The 20793-nt window shown below is 40.3% G+C and overlaps 1 protein-coding gene across 1 annotated transcript in view; it reads right to left on the bottom strand.

The window, feature by feature from the left end:
* Nucleotides 1–20592, bottom strand: part of ITPRID1 (ITPR interacting domain containing 1) — a 45493-nt gene extending 24901 nt beyond the window's left edge. The window contains exons 1-6 of the mRNA XM_087737905.1: nt 20538–20592; nt 13042–13085; nt 10255–10306; nt 9347–9433; nt 8565–8767; nt 2151–2743 (exon numbers count right to left, since the gene is read on the bottom strand). Of these exons, the coding sequence (XP_087594031.1) occupies nt 2151–2743; nt 8565–8767; nt 9347–9433; nt 10255–10286 (915 nt within the window). The 5' untranslated portion in view covers nt 10287–10306; nt 13042–13085; nt 20538–20592. The remainder of the gene's footprint in view (nt 1–2150; nt 2744–8564; nt 8768–9346; nt 9434–10254; nt 10307–13041; nt 13086–20537) is intronic.
* Nucleotides 20593–20793: the final 201 nt, after the last annotated feature.

The raw sequence follows: 20793 nt of genomic DNA, 5'->3' as shown, positions 1-20793 counted from the left end.
GAGAGGAGGAAGAATTCTTATTGATGGTAATGATTATGAGTGTACGCCTTATTATGAGGGGGGTTAGGAATAAAAGAAAAAAAAAATCTGGACATTTCAAAGTGAAAACATAAAATCTTTCAGCTGGTTCCTTTTTGGTTGTCTCCTCTTTAAAATATTTGTTCTTGTCATAAACCAGGCTCTAGTCTCAGAACCTTACCAAGCCTTGCTCAAAGTAATAGTACATAAAGGTTCCCACCATGTAAATACACTAACAATATTGTTTGAACAGCCTCAGAGAAATGTCCCTAGAAAAAAAATGTGACTTAGTAGAAGAAACCCAAGGAACTGTAACCATATGGAGGCAAATTCTTGCCAAAGAGTGTATGTAAGGTCAGAATTTTTTTCTTCTAGGAATGAAAACCCATTTGACTTTTTCACAGTATCAAGGGGAACATCAAGTCACGGTGCTGCACAAACTCCTTCAGAAAAAAAACTTAATAGAAAGGGGATATATTAGATACAAGTAACACATGAACATGCATGTTGAGGGTGTCCTCCATGCAGTCTGTGGCTCAAAAGATCTCTAAGCTCCTCATTGTCAAAGGCTAGAAGAATACAAGAGAAAGATTGCGCTATATGTGCCTGTCATTCTGTTCCCCATACATCTGCTACTGGTCATTGCCAGACTAACAATTTAGGAGGCCTGATGGTTTCAGCCAGTACATGGTTCCTACAGCCTTAATTTAATGATGTGGTAGAGAATACTCAGAAGTTAAACAATATATACCCTGTCTAATTTGAGCATACAGCATTCACCAAATTGTCTTAGACATCAAACTGGGGAGTTCACGATCATCTGCATTTACTGCTCTACCAATGTTCTCACTTTTGTGTGAGTGTCTAGTCACAGAGCTGCAAGTCCAGCATGCTAAGTGCTTTAAAAAGACATACAGGCTGCTTTGGGACTATAAATTTGCTGTGCTGGAGATCTCTGAAAGACACCCTCTTCCCCACTGAGGCTGATAATCAGGCCCGTGCTCTGATTCTTGAGTCAGCTCTGCCAACACGAAGGCTGCACCAAACCTTTCACAGAAAATACACCTTTGGAAGGCCTTGAAAAGATAAATATCCTTTACTTGAGAAGAATGCCACCACCTTAACCTCACCTTCTCCAATGATGTAAAAAATGGCAAACTGTTTTAAGCCTCCCACCTTTTCCAGACACTCACTGCTCCCTCCCTTTCTTCCTTTCCTTCCCTCCCTCCTTCCCATGCTCCATATGTTTTCAGGGGGCCGCCAACCATCCCATTGCTCCTCCTTTCTTTGATTCTCACAGTAGAGCCTAATTTTTGGACACCTTCCTTTTCCTTACTCTTGAAGGATGGCTGGAAAGAGAAAAGTATTCTTGTTAGCATCCCAGTGGAGTCTGTGTGATTGGAGAGTATCCTACCATAGCCCTTTTTCTGCAGTAGTACAGCCAGAAAAACTGCTGCTCACAGAACTCTAGATCTAAGTAAGGGACTGGCAAGTATCCTGGTCTCTGCTACTTCATGTTGAACCCCCACTGACAACCCACTGTTGCTAAAACATACAGAGAGGTGGACTTCACAGACTGGATATGAGAACAAGCTGCTGTTCTGAGTTATTCTGGTTTTAAGATGCTCAGCTTACAGAGCGATAAAATATTTCAAACACTGCTATAAAACCAAGGCTAATTTTGTGGTGCAACTTTCTGAAAGAGCACATCAGAAAATGAGCTTAGGGGAAAAAAACAGATAGGGAAAAAAACCAACCCTGGTTAATGACTGGATCTGTAAAAATATCCTTTACCATATGTATTAGTGTTCCTGCAACTTCCTTCTATAAAAAAAAGCAACCTAGCACTGCATAAAATACATTGGCATCTTACACTATCATACTAGTTGAATGAATCCTACCTCAGCAACTTCAGTGCCAACTTCTTTGACAGTATCCTAACACAAAGACAATTTAAAATAATCAGGATCCCAATGAGTAGTGTAAATCCTACTGTTTTCCCCATAATGCTGTTGCAGGTGTTTGTTGAAATAATTTACTCTAGCTTCCATCCTGAAAAAGAGAATCCAAATGTACATCATAAATATGGGTGGAGATACATTGCTAGCCCAATACACAAAAATCCACCTCACCTCTTCCATTTCAAATGAGTCTGGCAGCTTGCAGTTTAGGTCGGCCACTTTTCTGAGTGTGTGGGCCACAAGCAAAGGTGGGTCCTTTCTTGGCCTGTCTTTGTCAGGCACATCACAGCCAGGAGAAAGGTGGGACTGTTTTGCAACTAGGTGCGATGAAACCCAGGCTTTCCCTGATGGAGTTGGTGGACACTGGGATGTGGGATATGCTGAGGCACCTTTGTCTCTGCGAGTTTGCTCCTGGGTCAGACAGCCCAATGTAACATGTGCAGAAAAGCCCGGCTGGACTGTTCCCCTCTCAGCAATTTCTGCACAGGAACAGGGTTGCTCTTTCCTGCTGGGCAAGTTGGCTTCCCCAGGTGTCAGCGAGCCCTGTTTCAGCAACACTGTCTGCCGAGAAGCCCTTTTCAGGAGCTGACCTATTCTTCTCCGTCTCGCTTGTGTGACCGCAGGTCTGCTCTTTGCAGCATCCAGGAGACTGGTGTCATCCTCGCTGGCATTCTGTGCTTTGGTCTGTTGGGTGTTGACGTCGGTCAGCAAAGACGAGAGGGCACTGGTTACGTGGTCAAGTACTTCCAGCTGTCGAAAACGTTCTTAAGTTTGGCAGAATGGAAGGCAACATGGTTATTGAAAAATATAATTTGAAATAATCAGGTACAATGATTATTCAAACTTGTCATTGCCAAGAAACATACTAAGTACCTCATTCAAAAGTGGCTAAATTTTTCCATTTGCTTCCAGAGGATCCATTCAGGCTACATACAGACATCATTGCATAGTTTTTTATATTAGACAAACACTTACACAACGTTGAATTCTTTAGGTCAAGTGCAGCTGCATATAGCTCTGTGCAAATAAAGGTTACAGAATCCAGCCTGAAATTTTCCGGTTGGCTGGGCCAGACTTGGATGCCATTTTTGAGGACTTACTAAAATTCATGTGAATAAAGTTATTAAAATCTGATCTCAAATGTTTACAGCTGGCAGCTGTCCAGGATAACTGCAAAATGCATATAGCCATTAACTGATAAAAATTGACCACAGAAGCTATGTTCTCATTTTCATAGCAGCACAAAGCAAAATGCTTATCCCCCAGAAACTCATAGCTGATGTCATATAAAGGTTCCCAGATTTTTTTCATTGTACTAACCTCCTGTAATTTCTGGGTCATTTTTTCCATGGCATAACATCTAAAGAGAAACAAATAATGTTTTCTCTAAGGGATCCTGAAGATTTCCATCACTACAATACTATGAAGTTATTTATACAAAGAAACGCAACAGATTTGCTTGCATGTTGTGTCTGTACCTATCCTGAGGCAATTAATATGTCACCAGGACTACTCCTTCCTTGAGAGATTCATTGAGGACAGTAGATAGCAAAATGCTAACTTTCTTGGCTGACATTTCTCTTAGAGACCAGCCAAATTTACTGCATGCAGTCTGCATGCAGGTTGTTGGTAATGCTGCTTCACTGACAATTAAACAACAAAGGGATATTTAACATGGATCTAAGTTGGTCCTTTGCATCAGGGACCAATACTGTGACATGTAATTCCTGATAGTTTCTATAGCTCAAAAGCACTCCTGTTTTTCTTTGCCCCACATATTGCTTGATTTTTAACACTGGAGAAAAATGTTGCCATTACTGCCACTTTTTAAGACATGGCCAAAGGTTTCACCTGATGCTGTTTAAAGGAGTTATCTGATCTATCAGTACACACATTACACAGTGTTGTGTAGTTTCCATTTGCATAAGTTTGGGGTGTCAGAGTAAATAATTTTTGGTTTTGTACATCCATTGTGCTACCACATGCTCTCCACGTAAAACACATTTTATCCTCAGTATTTCATCTGGCTCCCACTACAGCAGGCCATAAAAATGCCAAGTGCTAATCTCCTTTGACTGACAGTAGCACATCAGTCCAGTCCTTCTTTTGATTTGAACCAGAACCAAATTTGCTGCAATTTGAAAGAGTTTTAACACACTGCTTAGCTTTTGTAAATTATTTCCAAGAGCTTGGGACACGGAAAGAACAGATCAAACAACAAGAGAAATTATAAATGAACAACATAAAAAATCCCCTCACTCATGTGCAATGTAATAAATACACAGGTCATGAAGAAATTATGTCAGGGACAGCCTTGCTTCATGGACTACTTCTCTCCAGGCAAGCAGTCCCTTCAGTTTCTAGGTGTGCTCCCCAAGGATTGCGCCTTAAATAGGCAAGAGGCTAGTAAGATCTCTTTAGTCCCTGCAGCCTGCTGCAAAATAGGCTAAAACTGCAGCACAGATATTAAAGAACATAAGTGCTGATTCATTTTCATTAGAAACTTCAGCCGAACAGCAAATGGCTGTGCTGTAAACAAGACCAATGAATCTTCAATAGAATCTGCGTCTTTTATAGGGCTTCTAATGACTTTATGAGCAACCATTTTATAATTTAGGAGGAGAAGCTCACAGTTTTGTTCCTCCTTCCTTAAATCTGGTATTACATAGGCTGCCATAGTTATCTATATGAAAGATTTGGAAAGTCTTCGGTAGGCCCCCAGTGGAATGAAGGAACACAGAAAATTTCCAGAGCCAGCAAGAAATTTTCAATCAGCAACTTTTTTTCACAGCAAATGGCAGAATTTGGAAAAAAAATTAAAATTTTCTGTGGGAAAATCAAGACATCTGAAATTGCTCGGTTTTTGTCAAGAAAAGTAAAAATGAAATTTCAGCATTGTCTACTTTGCAATATATTAAAATATTTTCCTTTTTTTAGAAGGTTTCAACTTGAGTCTTGGCAATACTGCCTTTGCTTGAATCAAAGCTGTACTTCAGGGATACATTTAGCAATTTACATTTCATTTCTCTTCTAGGGGTGGATTTACCGGCTGACACAGATCTCCTCTCTCCTAGCTGACCCGTGGTGGTCACAGGACAACCATGTATCATGGGAAATGGTGTCTACCTAATACACCCATTTCACAGAGGAGAGTGAGACTTGAACTACAGCTCCAGTGAGGGGCTTACAGCAGCTGAGACAGACAGAAATGAATGTAAAAAATCCACAGAAACAAGACACCAAACCCCAAGTAGATTTAGATATGGCAGTATGGAAAGGTGGTACAGAAATGTGGTTTTTTGGTTTTTTGTTTTTTTTTTTTTTTATTTTATTATTAAGCATCAGGTTGAAACATTTCAACATTTCTGAACTAAGGTATTCAGAAACTTGACATTTTCAAAGAATTTGGGGGTCAGCATATTCAGAAATATAATTACTTTTCACTTAGGATAACTTCTGATTGTCAAATGGCTGTATTTCTTCAGTTAGGAAGTCAAATATCACTTCTAATGAGGTCAGTAAAATTTTCACCACTGGTGAATGATGGGGATAAGCCTTTCTTTTGGATCTGGCTGAGAAACTGAAAGGGTGATCAACGTTTCTGAAAACACACCTTATTTTCTGTAAACTGAACCTTTTGAAAACTCTCTGACAATGCTGGTGAAACAGCACCAAGTGAGGGGACAATTAATAAATAACTATAACAGTCCACACGTATTTTAAAAGATCTAATCAGCAGTGAAGGAGGCCTAGAAAACTATATTCATCACAAGCAGGGAAGAGCCAGACAGAAACAGAAAAGCACTGCACTAGGAAATGAATGAAACATGAAAGTGGAGAGGGATCACTCTGCTATGGAAGTCCTTGGTCTCTCTCTCACCTCCCTCTCCTTCTTTTTTCCTCCAGGTTTCTTGTCTTCCATGTTGTACCTATAATCTTTCTCCTTATGTCTCACTTTCTCAGAGTAACATGTTGTACTAAATCAAATTAAGTTTCTCTGCTGATTCAGAGAATAGGAGAAAATAAACTGAAAATGAGAAAATCTCTCAGGCATTCACTAAGTCAGATTAAACTATTTCTTCCTTTTCCATGGCTAGAGACAAATAAGAGGGATTCAGACTGTATTTGCATTGAAATGGTTCAGTGATACTAAACCAAATAGGATGACAATAACTGAATTCATCCAGCATGTCTCTGGGAGCAGTGGTTCAGTACAGTCTTGAAATCTCTAGAGGTGGCACATGATCTGCCTCATTTTGGCACTTTCATTTCAATGCCCTGGTGAAGCAGTCCTCCAACAGTAATGAGTCTGGAGTTCCCTAAATGGTTCATGGAGAGGTATATGCCATGGCATGTCTCCAGACCTGAACCTTCTACTCAATTTACAGAGAAGGGTCTTTTTCTGTGTCTTCTTCTGGAGACCTTCAAAAGCACCTATTCTCTTCATTGCCATTACAGGCAATGTGGTCTTATGCTTTAGAAGAGCTGGCTCATTAGATGCCTGAAAATTTAGGTGCAGTATTAGTACTGAAGGCAGATAGATTAGGTCCTGCTCTAGAGATGCAATCTATTTTAAAGTCTAATAAATAGGAATTTGCCACTCTTCCCTCTTGCTATACCTCATGGCAAAATCATTAGACAACCTAAAGTTGGCAAGATTGGAAAAAAACAGTTTGCAAACAAATGCCGTTTGAGGATATTCCTCGGGCGTTTGTACGCTAAACCTGATACATCCACTTTAAGTCCTCTCCTGGAACACCAGCTGTAGGAAGGTACTTGTGCAAGATTATCTACATGGTCACTGAGACAGACTGGCTTCTTCCGAGAGGTGTTTTAAGTGGTGGCTGGATGATCACCCGCAGGAGCTGCCTGACTCTCTCCACTTGCTATGGAGATAGAAAGACTCTACAGTGATTAAGCTCCTTGAGATGGTGCTTCAGCTAAATGCCTATAACTTGGTGCAGTGAACCAGGCTAAGGTTAATCACCGCATATATGGAAACATGTAGTCAGTGAAAAGAGAAGAGGTAAGTATCTCTGAAGGATGAATCCCACCTATCTTGATTAAATGTTCCCAGCCCAGACACATACTTAGGAGGCCTAAGCAGATGGTGTGAAAACCCCCTCCCAAACTGTCAAAAGCAAGATAATATGCTTTGATGGACATCACACCCACCGAAACAGAAATCCAAATCTTATCTTACTTCACAGCAACTCCCCCGTACAGATAAGCCATTAACATGTACTAAGACTGCTCCCATTGAGGAGGACTGCAGGACGAGTCATTAAATTCACACCTTGGCTTACCACTGCCTGCCTTCACTGTGCAAACTCCTTCCCTCAGAGGCTCTTTCCCTGCTCTCATTCCCTTCTAGTCCTCTGCCTTCTTCCCTGAGGTCTCCATCCACCATCCACTCATACTGATTATCTCTGATCCCTCTCTCCCTCTCTCTCAGAGGAGTTACAGGGAGAGAAAGTGAGAGCTGAGAAACCTGTTTGATGTGTCAGTTTGCTGTAAATACTGAAATGTGTGCATGGGGCTTGCTATAAAAAAAAAAGAGAGACAGAGAGAAAAACACATTTTCCACAATGCTCTGACATTTCTGTTTCAATTCTCATTCCATCCATACTGCTTCCTCGGTGTAATTCTAAATGGGAATGCATGGGCTATGTGAGAGATTCTGCTTCACTGAGCATCTTAAATAAACAGAAGATTTCAAGAGCCATCTGGCTATCCTGTGCAGCAAACATGAGGGGAAATGATGTCAAAATTGGACTTTTCAGATGGGTGATATACCAGCAAATTAACAATGCTATTTTAATGCAGATATATCTTTAGGGTGAGGACCTTGTATTAATTTCTCAACTGCAAAATACACAAAATGAGAACTAAAACCATCTAAATGAATAAAAATCAAGACTGTGTGCTTTAAATGGTGCAATTTTATTGTACTTAAAATACGATCCTCATCTACATCTTAGGGCATATTTGAACCACAAAACTGTTAGGTTCTAGTTAGGGATTTGTGGGTCTGATGCACAAGCCCTGGCAGCTCTAGTCATGGGAAGTTAAGATCTTGTCATCTACTGTGCACATTTCCCTGTGAGAGGGGTCCCGTGACCATCAAGGGGAAAAGGAAATGCGAGCCCACATCTGGCCTGGCTGAATTCAAAATCCTCTATATTGGTTTACACCATCAATGGTGGTGGGTACATACTAACGTGCTGGTGGTGAAGTGGCTGAGGCAATGGAGCCATGTTCAATTCTGCAGCCTCTGCGACACCAACGACAATCTCTGGTGGGGGGGTAGGTCTTAGAGGGGATGAGCAGTTATGTTTTAAAATGCCACAGTCTGGTAGCTTCAGCATGTAAATTAGAGTCTACAGTGGAGGAGAGCTATACAGTATTTCAGTCACATTAGGAAGTATCGCTGCCACAAAGGGGTACATGATGATCCTCAATGTCTCCTAAATACATGTCCCTTTTTCATGAATTTTCTTTCATAAGCCTCTTCTTCCCTACCCTCTCAGTCCCCATGCTATTCATGGCTAAAACTTCTCCATTTGGCGAAATGTATCTCCTTACCATATAGGTTTGGCCTCTCAATGTCCATTCGCTGCTTCTGAGCTTCCAAAAAGACTCGGATGTTGATCCCTTTTGCTACGGAAGCACCACTGAGGAACCGAGGAGGGATTTTAGTGCAGACATCAGGTTCTTCTGTACCAAACCCCAAATCAAGCAGAATCTCCACCGGATCCTTTTCCCAGAGCGCCAGCCATTCAGTGATGCTGTGGTGAAACGATCAGGATTATTCACACCACCGTCTTGATACCACTTTTCTTTTGCAGTAGCTATCCTATGGTCTTGTTTTTATTAAATAATTCTCTTCCCTGTTTCTCCCCTCTTGTGGAGACTACTGCTTAAGTGAAAGTAGTCATTTTCGGTCACATTGCTAAGAGATTAATACACAGTCCTCTCCCCAGAGGAACTTAGTGGCATTGGATCTAGATAGCTTAGCAAGAAGAACATTAATAAAAGGTGTAGGTTCACAGCTCTGCAGGCTCACTTCTCTCTAGACATAGTACAGATAAGGCATACTACAGCTGCTGTAAGACCTTGCAGCCTTTTATCTTCCAGTGGATTCAAAGCCCACTGCAGTTTCAGGTAGGTTTTGGTTTTTTATTGGTACAGATGCGTTTGAGATCAGACACCTGTTATTAAGAAGGTTATTTTGATCTTGTTAAAATAAATGAGGACATGCCTTTTACAAACTAAGACCTTGACTGCATATTCAAAATTGTACTCATATTTGTTGATCCCTAGATGGGCTAATGCCTTGCATTCCTAGCTACCTGGAAATAACTAACCTCTGGGGTGCACCAGTGAGCAAGTGGGAAGAGCTGAGACTCTCGCATCTTGACATAATGGGACTTTCTGAAAACTCTCGCAGGGACCTGGTTGGAAAAAGCAACAATGAAACGTGTTTACTCATGTACTCCTCTGGGATGTCATTATGATTTTTTCCTAGAGTAAACATTTGCATTTTGTCTTGGTTTGTAATGATACATAATAGCAATGCCTTAGAAGAAGAGTCGGCATGAGAGCATGGCAATACACTTATTCTCAAGAACAGTATGTTACAGTAGGTGTGAGAACGTAGGTGTGAGGTACCAGTAAATGCTAATTATAAAGGTGGCAGAATGGCTTCCTTTTGACAGATGGTGAATCTTTGGGGAACCTTTAGGGAGCACGGTTTCTCTAGCCACCTACTTCAAAAGATATAATTGCTCTTAAAGTTTTGGAGAGACAAGGCACAATGAGTTGCAGCAGCAGGAGTGGCACCTGAGAACAATTCTGTGCTTCACTTCTTGTTGTGTTTGTATCTGCTAATCTGCAGAGAAATAACTGCTTTTCAGAGCCCGCTCACTGCAAAAGGAATATCCTGCAGCATGGTAGTCTTTCTTAACAGGTAAGATGACATGGTTTTGTTATGCCCAAGCTTAACGTTACCTACACATACCTATCAAGATCAGTAGCAAATGTTTATATACAGTGGAAGCATTGCATTGATCATTTTTTTTATCATTGCAGGTTATTTATCAGCTCACATCTCAAACAAGCCTAGAGGGATATGTAGATTTTTGAACTAACACTGTTGCTATCAGTTTGAGAGAAGAAAAAACAAACAAAAAAACCCCTAAAATTCCTCCTATTGTCAAAAAGAAAACAAAGAAAAAATAATTTATAACAGAGCTTTACAGTGTCTGACACCTACCTCCCGTAGCTTTGCACAGTCATTTGTACCATTTCTGGTACTGACAAGGAAACTGCAAACAAGAAGAAATAAAAATAATTAATTTTCTTACCTTTTTTTTTCCCTCAAAACAAAAATGTGTCGAACTAGAGAAAAGACCAAAAGACTGATTGCATTATATAAGGAAACATTTTAGCCCAAGTGGCAAAGTTGCAGAACAATACTATTGTGGGAAGCTCAACTCGCAGTGTATGCTAATCATAGGTAAATGCAACACATGTCAATAAGAAAGGGAAATAGGTGCCTTTACGTTTCATAAACCAGTAGCAGTACATTCTAAGCCCCTGCTATTTAAAAGTAAGCACTATGAATTGGGTTCCACTGTCTGCTGCGGAGCCATTGAAGATATACGTAGAGCAAATATGATGAAAATAACTTTTAATCCCTGCTTTTTTAGTGAAAAAACAGAATTAAAATATATTACTTTAGATTCTCATTCCAGCACATGCTGGTACAACTTTTTTGTGTATAATAGTTTTTCAAGTGTAATTCACTGAAATTTTGTGAATATTTATGAATATTGATTTCTCTGGGCTTTGTATCATGCTCTAAATGTGTTTGAGAAGAGCGAGACAGTTGCGGGACACTTGCAAGGGTTTCTGGAGGAGAAAATATTTGTCCAAGAACTGATAACATTGTTTACTGGACCCCAAGCGTGCTATACCTATGAGCTGTAAGGTATATATTTCACCATTTCATGATGATGAATTGGGAATAAATCAGATGCAAATACACAGTGCCAGTAGTTGTCACTTCCCCTCCTAACACTGAAATAACACACTTGTTGATCCTCTGAAAGCTGGGGTAGCATTTGCCTAGGAGCAGAAGTAGATATTCTTCTGCATTCCACAAGATGAATATTTTTTTGTCTAGCTTTTAAAGTTTTCTTTTCTATTTAACAAAATTGTGTCAATAAAGAAGGAGAAAACATCCTTTCACATTCTCTACTGGATTATTCTTCCGCTTGTAAATTCTAACATAAGTTCCTTCTGGCTTACTCAGTGCAAGGATATCCATCCAAATTGAGAATATAAAGGTTACTGACATCCTGTAATTTGCTGTGGTAACATAAACCAGACTTTCTAGCAGCAAACTGAGCATAATTTGAATAAGAATCAGCTACTTGTTGTAAACCATTTCCTACTCACGTGCCAACAGAAGCTGTAGAATCACTATAAAAATGCTCAAGAATGTAAAAAATAAGATCTGAAAGTGAGAGTTAATACAATTTTTCCCTAGCAGCACGTAGGCACTCCTCTCCGTAACAGAACATTATACCACAAACTGGCTGCTGCTGTGATTTCCTCAATATCTCATATTGTCAGGATTGAATGAACACAAGTGTTGCCAAACTAAAAACCTGGCACTGTGAAACACTGGCCAGGGCGTTAAGTAAATAATTTAATGATGAGAAACCTGGTGTTTATAGGAGGTGTAGGAAGTAGCAGGTCACCAAAAAGAAAATGGGCAGAACTTGATAGGTTACTGCAAGTTGGGTAAGAGGCAGTAGCTGGTGTGGCTGTACTCTCAAACCAGGCAAACACAGGGTGTGGCACCTTAACTATCTTTTGTTGTAGGCTAAAGTAAGTTGAATTGTCCTGTATTGCTGTTGGTCAAGAACATGCCAACGCACTGCTACCAAGGCTAAGCCATCCAACCTGTTAAGTGGTAGTAAACTGCTCAGGAGTCCGTGTCCACCTCACGAGTTGGACAAACTTTGCACATCCAGGTAGTGCAACATGGGCCATTTCACTCATGGTTAGAGTCTCGACTTCTTTCTCTAATGAGAAGACTCTCATGAGAAGTTCCTCATTAGCGAGCTTGACATTTTGAAATACTAGTTTATTTTCTCCATATTTAAGAGGTCACAGAAATAGTAATGGGGAGGGTACAGTATTTACATTTCCTGATCTGTGTAAGTGTTTTGTTCCTGACACAAGAAACACTGAATCTCATTACCAAACTGGAAGATACTTTGGGGGAAATAATGCCCTTTAGAAATCTGTCAGAAAACCTTATGAAAACAAACAAACAAACAAAAAATACTTTGTAAACCAACTGTGGTGCTAATTGGTGCTCTGTTTACTGCACATCTAAGTATATCTTTGCTTATGAATAATATATTTTTCTAAGCAAAATGTGGCCTCTGATACTTGAGGCATTTTAGCCTCAGTAATCTCTGATTAACAGGAGACAAGATTAAATCACATATTGTTGAACTGCACCTTCTACTTGTGAACCCAATAAACAAAAAGTGTAGATATGGAAACAATGATAAGTAATATTTTGGGCTTCCAAGAGCACTAAAGATGTGGACATTTTCAGGAATATATGAGGAGCTGTGAGGTGATTTGGGCTTCTGGTTCCTTTCCTAAAAAAAAAATAGTCTCTGAATTCACTGCATTCAGCAGATCAGGAAAGCAGGTGAGAACAAGGAAGAAGTTCTGCATTCTGGTCAGGCATGACACCTGAAACTCTTGTATCATAATTTCCAGACCACTATGCAAACCTGTCCTAGAGACCTCCACTCCTTCAGTAGAAGAAAATCAAATCATGTCAATGGAGAAGGTGAGCCTAAGACTTTTCTGTTGAAGACCTCATGAGAGAATCTTCTCATTATGACTCCAAATGGAGGAAAAATATCACATTTTCCCAATAGCTCCCCCCCCCCCCCCCGAGTTCTGTGGTTCTTGATATTTTATAGTTAAGCAGTCTTTATTAGAAATGATGAATGATGTTCTATCTTACCTGCCTGCTCTTGGCCTTGCAGCTTATCCCCACTTGTAGATAGACTGTAAGATAAAAACCATTAAAAAAGGCAAAGAAATTAAATCCCTCAAAACAACAGCTGCTTTCCTGAGAAGAGACAAGGTCAGGGAGGCAGTCCAATGGGCAGGCACATCACAGGGCACTAAGGGCATGGATGAGCTGAGTGGGATGGCTGGTAGAAAAACAGAACCATAGGCTCATCTTCTTTCCCGCCTGTGAACATCACCTGTTATCCCCTCAACACACATCGGCCTCTGTTAAGTGTTGGGATTCAGATCTTCAGTTTATGCTGAAGGCAAAGACCATGAAATCTTAGCATTCTGCATGAATAAAGTCTGTCACTTCTGAACTTAAATTTTACTAAAAATCTAATCAAATCAGCTTATCTGGGGCAGGAGTGAGAAGAATGGAAGCAAAAGCCTTTTCAGTGTATCACGTAAGAGGTAACTGTATGATAGCTCTCAGTTGATCTGTGTCTGCATGGTGACATGGTAATTATTAATGACATCAGTAATAATAGCCAGCCCTGCAATGCATGAGTTTGTCTGACTGCCTTACCCTGCTACTGGAAAATGCTGCTATGACTGTTACATACATTACTACTACTTTTCTTCTCCTTACCATACTTCCAAACATCATTCCTAAGGCTGTGCCTTTTTTTTTTTTTTTTGCCTTCTCTGGCACAACCCTGCCTCTAACCAAGTACATTTCAGCTGCATTTGCTTAAGCAGTGAATGCATGAAGTCATACTGAAAAGTTCATGGGAAATACCAGTCTTTCAGACTTTATGTTTATCCTGAAGAAGGACGAAGTTAAAAAAATCAGAATTTTGGTGAACAAAATACATTCAAGTTTAAGTAAATTCAAGGTTAAACTATATTTCCCTATAGTAGCACATTGCCTTACAGAGTTGTAGGTATGTGTAACCACAGTTTGCGCCATAAATCATGCTCGTGCGGCAGGCTACATCTCCCTTGGGGCACACAGCATTGTGAAATTCCCATGATGTAGCAGATAGCTTGATCAGAAAGCTATCCAGACACATGATGGGAAATGCTATCCTTCAAAGAATACCCTGGAAATGAACAGAGCACTGAGATACATTTGTCATGAGGCACTGGGTTGTAAGCAAGACATCATTTCAGACTGAATAGGTGTGAAACAGCATTTTGATGTAGTTCAACAAAACGAAAAGCTCATTCTTTGGTTGAAATCAGTCAAAGCAGAATGTTTTGTTCTGACTTTTCAGGAATCACAATTTTCCTACTGGAAACTTCAATATTGCAGACATATTTCCTATTGGAGAAATTGGGCAACAAATAATTAAGTAATAATGTGACCCAAACTTACAGAACACAAGAATTGAACCAGCAATGAATATTTTCTTCTATAGAGTCTTCTAAAAATAAAAGTAGAGCTCTTAGGTAAAGTATTGCCAGATCAGTTTATAATAATTAACCACTCGATTGTACAGCTTCATTTTTGGTGAGTCCTGGAATGCATGAGAAATATTGGGAGCAGGGTCCAGTAATTTCCTTTAGCAATATCTGAGGGCTTTTTTAAACAAAATTTGGAAAGCAAAATAAAATCCTGAATTATTCATTTGTCTCTGTTATCTGCCAATCATTCATATTTTGGAAGTATCTAGCAGTCCTAACGAAAATAGAGAACTAGCTTTTCTGATTCTGCATGAATGCATCCTGATGCACAGTTCCTGCATAGCTTGAAATGGGGGAGATGGTGCACTCTTGTGTGGAGGGAGGATTACCTCTTCCTTTTTACCAAGTATGCAGGAAGCCTCCAGCAGAGCCAGGAACAGATTCCAGCTCTCCTGCCTTTCCATTCAGTTTTTCAACCTGAAGATAAACAAAGATGGCTCAGTAGTATTTAACTCACTGCTGAAAAATGCTACAGGCAGGCTTCTTTCCCTGCAGGTTCAACCAAAGCCACTGAAACCATCAGTTTAAGGAGTAGCCTTGCTCTCCATGACAGAGGAGGGAGGAAAGTGCTGATCTGCAACATGGCTCAGTCAGGTAAAGCAAGGAGGCGGTTTTGTTGCACTATCGGCTCCTGGATTCAATGGTGCAACTCTCATCAACACAGTGAAAAAGCATGGAAGGTCTGCAGCAATCAGAAGTCTTTACACTCAAATCCTTAGAGACCTAATTTTGACATGTAGAGTACAGTATATATGAATTTGCGAGGTTACTCTGTCTTTTGTTAAACTACAAAGCAACAGAGTTGTTTTGAGACTGTCAGTCTCTGCCTAGCTGTAACCCTGAAAGCTCATTACTGGTGCACTGAAGGTTAAGATCTCCCAGTAAGCCAGCATGTTTTCTCCAAACCAGCCTTGTAGGTTCCCTTTATGGTCAATGCAAAGAGTAAGGCACCTCCACGGCAGTTCACCTGCATTAGGAGGAAGAGACGAGGAGCTGTTTGAAGGTCCTTTTCTCCACTGACAGAAGAAGCAGCCTAGCCTTGGACTAAACACAGAGCTCTGAGATGGCTAGTGGCTGAGATCCCAGGTGTTAGGTGGCATACCCTGACAAGTGGCACGTTCACCCAGGCAGAAATGAGAACATTAGAACAATGGTGAAGTTTTGATGAAAACAAGATCGGATTTTGCAACACATTGATTTTTCCCCATCCAATCAAGAGAAAGGAGGCAAACTGCAACCACTAGTGTTACACTGAGTATCAACTTAATTATCTGGTACTTACAAATTGGCTTGGGGAAACAATAGATTTGTGCATATTTAACATTTCAATAGGAAATACAAACAGGTGCACAGATTCCACCAGAACGTCTGTGGGCAAGGACAAAAGGTTGAGAATAAAAATGAAGATGGAGTTTTGACTAAGAGCAAAGTACGAATGCTTGTCACTATTACAAGCACACTAGTACAGAAGAAAACCTTTGACATTGTCCTCAGTCACCACAGAATGCTGAGAATCTCCAGAATCCTGTTTTCCAGTCTTACCAAGCAGTGACATAGGAAAAGGGTGGTCTACCACTTCTAACAGTGGAGAGTCTTCATCTAGGTAAGTCCATGATGCTCTGCTGCACAACAGAATCCCTCCCTTGTCCATCTCAAAGCTATGGACGATCCATTGGCCTGGATCTGGCGCCATCTCACAAAGCAAGTCTGAAAACTAAAGAAAAAGATCCCCTGGCCTTACTTACCATGAAGCATCACCAGTGGTTTTAGAGCCTATCAGTCAATAGAGAGTTCTATTGTTGATCATATGGTGGGATGCTATTTTTTGAGGCTGAATCCCTGGGCTGGTACTCTGGAAACATGGGTTCCTTCTTGAATGGGCAACTCTCCTCTTTCGTTTCCACCTCCATTTCCTGTGCGCATTGCAAATATAATAACACTGCCTCTTTCCAATGGTATCCATTTGAATTGTAAGATTTTTGGCCAGCATGACCTTGTACCCTGATCAGTGTAGTAACGTGCTCTTTTTCTTATTTTCAGTACCACTGTAACAGAAATTTTGAAGTTCTCTTCTATGACTAGTGCTGGGGCATCTTGTTCCCTATCAATTCCCATATCTTTCAGAAATTAACCTTTTCCCACATGCTCAGATGTGTTTGCAACCAAAAGTGAGGTTGGTATGATGCCACTGACATAGCTGTCCAGCTGCTGCCCCTTAGACAGTGAAAACTGCTCCAGCAAACCAGTAAGGCAATGTTCTCACAGCCATCAATGCAATTATTAATCACATCAAGGTGGGGTTGTTCCTGAAATGGTGAGAAGGGGTGGGGAGAAGGGGATGCATACGATGAGAGTTAGAAACCAGGCTTTGTCAAAGACATTCAGAGAAAAAAATGCATTAAGCCCCACAAGAACAGCTTTTAAGTGGTCCAGTATCAGTGGACACGATGTTGAAAGGGAACACCTACTAAACGCTGTTTTATTTAGTGAATTTGGGAGGCTTTTTGTCTGACCCAGAGACCATTGGTTCAAGGAAGGCACAGTTCAGCAGCCACTGAAGAGATGCCTCCACTTAGCTTTGCTGAGATGCTGGATCTGCATCGCCAGGGACACTACCACCACTTCCTGAGCAAAAAGTCCATCTACCAAGGTGAACTGCTGCTAAGAGAAGTGGTTTTATGACTCTCCTGGCTTTAAAACCCAAAGGAGCAATGTCTAGGTCTGCCGTAGTCACATACAACAGCCCAGATGTGACACCAGAGACAAAAGACTTCACAAAGTCAACTACCAATGATTGGGGTGGGAAAAAAAAAAAACAAAAAACTTTCCTGTCCCTTTTGTGAATGTTCTTGGGACAAATAAACCAGGCTATTCAAAATTCTTTGAAATCACTTAGATTTTTAGTTGTAGTTAGTAATTTGACATTGGTTTGGTACACCCACTGATTTCTTTTCTATTATTACCTTTTAGGAGACCTTGAGACTAATAAAAAGCCATTAGTAAAAGACTGGAAGAACAGACTAGCAGTCTCCTTTGTGCAGAGGATGGGATATACAGCATGAACTGTGTTTCCAAGTCCTTTGGCAGAGGGAGTCCAGAGTCTCATCTACTTGCTGTGGCCTCTCAAAGTCCTTCCAGAGCATTGTAGTTACACAAGAATGGTGAGAAAATATCTGTCACTGCATTTGGTCAAAGAAAAAAAATGCAAGGAAATGGAGCTCCCATCTGTCAGAGAAGTTGCCAGGAGAAATGCCTGTGCAGCAGAAGGAGGTCAAAGAAAGGACAGTAGTGTTTTTGGGGAGTAAAGGGGAGAGTGAGGCAGAAGGACCATTTTTTCATGTTAGGATGATTCACAGTGGAGGAGATGCAGTGACACCCACCTTCTTAGGGTTAGAAGTCAAAGTTTAGAGCTGGCCTAATTGAAATTAGCTCATTTCCCGGCTGAGTAATCCACTGGCCTGATTCTTCATTGTCTGATGACTTGCACAGCCATTTACAGCAGGGCACAATGAGGGTAGGATGCTACAATGGGACTGAACTGTAAATGACACAACATGAAGGGCAATAAAGAGTTTGGCCCCAGATGTGGGAAGTACAGAGGTAACTTCCATTACATTTAATTAGTGTTATCACCATTAATTTCCTGTGCACAGACAGCAGAAGACATCCTTTTGATTTCAAATTAATTAACACATAATGATTAATCTGATAGGGTACATCTTTTCAGACAAGAGTGTCCTCTTGATCACAGTTTGGGTGCCAGCACCACTCATCATCTGTGTGTTTTAATTTCTAACTGCTCTCCAGTAGCAAATTTAGCTCTGCAAATCTGTTGATGGAATGAATGACTGGCTGGTTTCCATGTTCTGTGTGTTTTGTTCATTTGATAACACACTGAGAACATCTTGGAAATATTTTTTTTTTCTTCCCTCTTCCCCTCCCCTCCAAGGAGATTTCAAGGTAGAAACCGAGGACTGTGCATCAGCGAGAAATATATACCAGATCTTTACTACAGAACACAAGAAATTAAAAGTTTCTAAAAACTGAAAAACACATAAACAGTTTATGGCAGGTTCCCAGACAGATTTGTCTCACTTCGGTTGCCAACATTTAACAGAACCATTCTCCTTGCCACCAACTACAGTAAAGTGTGTTTGTTTCACTGAAACAGGATCTTGAACTTCATCAGCTTCACACCATATTCCTCACACTGTATGATACCTACTGGATAGCACTGTTAATATTACTCTTCCCTTTCCATTTGTCAAGTGATTACTCAGTCACACTTGGTTAATATTTATCCACTTTCTTTAGACATTTATGAATGCAAACATCTCCATATCGAGGTGCACCAACACTTGAGTAGGCAGCGTACAGTTAACTTTAATATTGAGAAATATGCAACTAAACTTGTAGTTACACAGATATGAATTAGGAGTTAGCAGCAAATCTCAGATACTTTGACTTAAGAAGGCTGTTAAATTCCCAAGACATTCCATTTCCATAGAGAAAAATATTTGAGCATATTTATGGTGACAGAGCTGTTTTGACGTGACAGCAGAGTACTAAGTATGCTTTTGCAATACAGAATGGAGAAAAAAAATGCTTTTTGCACATCCCATAGCTAGAATAAGAAGTTTTTCTATTATCAACTCTATGAACTCATATATATATAGTTTCTGAATCAATTGCTGCATTTAGGTAACCATTAAAAAAAGAAAAAAATGCAAGAAAAACAACAAAGAAGATCCTTCATACTATTACTGTGGAGTCATTTATGTGACACTTGTGTTTGGCATTCTGGCTTTTTGTGGCAGCTCCATCAGGGAGAAAGAGCATGATATCTACCTACCCATCTCTGCTCCAGTAAACAAGAAGAAAGATGCACCTAGCACAGTGCCCTCAAGCAGGAAAAATCATAATTTCTGGTGTGTAGTATTTACTCTTTTCATTTGCCATTTACTGGGACAAACCACTGCTTGAAGACTGGGGACTCCTATTTTCTCTCTGTCTTACTAGAAGCAAAAGGAGACAACAAAAACCTTTTCAGTCTTCAACTTTAGTCCCTGACTTTGGGCAGCTAAATGAAGTTGAGGTCCCCTTTCCCTGCCCATCAACCTGCGAGTGACCAAGCACACTGAAATCCTAGCTACTGTAGGAAGATACTCACTTATTTTGTCTCTTCAGCATACCTGCCATTTACATTGAAAGAAATGAGGGACACTCGGTTTGGTATTCAAAGCACCCCTGGAACATCCATGTGAAAACTCACAAGTGGAGTGACTGCAGGGAATGAAGCTTTTCTGGAAGCGCACCAGGTAGTGAAAGCTCATAATAACACTTCAAGCCTTCTCATATGTTGGTAAATATAAATTTGGGTAGGTTTCTGTCTGTGTGAAGCCTTTGGTAAAATTCCTGCTCAGAGGCCACAGTATCAACTTGTTCTGCTCTTTTCAAAGTAGAAGTCCTAGGGCGGGTTGAGACAATCGGTGTTGCTCATTGTGAATAACCGAATTGGAAGCTGATGGTATCATCATGCTGCATTTTAATCACAATGCGAGCTCACTCTTAATTGAGAAGAAACATAACAGATAATGATAAATAACAATAGCTAAGGATGTTTCCATTTAAAACAGCATAAGACTGTGCTGAAGAGGGAGAGAAAGAGTTGTATTTTAAGCCTCCCAGACACATAAGAGAAAGTGCATAAATTCAGTGCACAGGTTGTCACAAGCAAGGAAACAAAACAAAAACGGTGAAAACAGTAACGACAGCAGTAATTTTGAGGCATGCTCAGTTTAAGCCTGGTCTCTTTGCTAAAAGACATCCCCTGGTTGGTCAAAAGAGACAGTCTATGAAGCTACGAAAAAATCAAAGCTCTTTAAATCTGGAATTAAGACCTTTTAACTGGAATTAAGACCAGAAATAATATTAAAAACAGATTATTATTTCTCATATCTTACAGATCAGAAGAGAAAAAAAAAGTCTTTCTAAAATTTTTAATTATTACAATGAAAAGAAATGATAAGTTCCAACCTGTATGGCTTGATCCAGCTGTTAATATAATGGAATAGTTGCAGGCTGGTGCATCTGCGCCTCTGCTCTGCCACAGACCCAAAGCCTGAAAAACTGGAGGACAAGAACTGGTATTCTTGGCTTGGCTTTCTGCCCCCATTATTTTTTTTTTTTTTTCAAAGATACCAGGAAGGGCAAGAAAAAGCTGTTTGCCAAGAAGTGGTGTTTAAGTTGACAGTTTGGAGGAAGGATTGTTTGCTTAGCCTCTGGGCAAAGT

This window comes from Nipponia nippon, unplaced genomic scaffold (assembly GCF_047370975.1).
Source record: "Nipponia nippon isolate SJK-2023a ecotype South Korea unplaced genomic scaffold, ASM4737097v1 scaffold_1, whole genome shotgun sequence".
In the NCBI taxonomy this organism is placed as follows: domain Eukaryota; kingdom Metazoa; phylum Chordata; class Aves; order Pelecaniformes; family Threskiornithidae; genus Nipponia; species Nipponia nippon.
The sequence above is the reverse complement of the archived record's forward strand: the minus strand, read 5'-3'. Positions and strand labels throughout refer to the sequence as shown.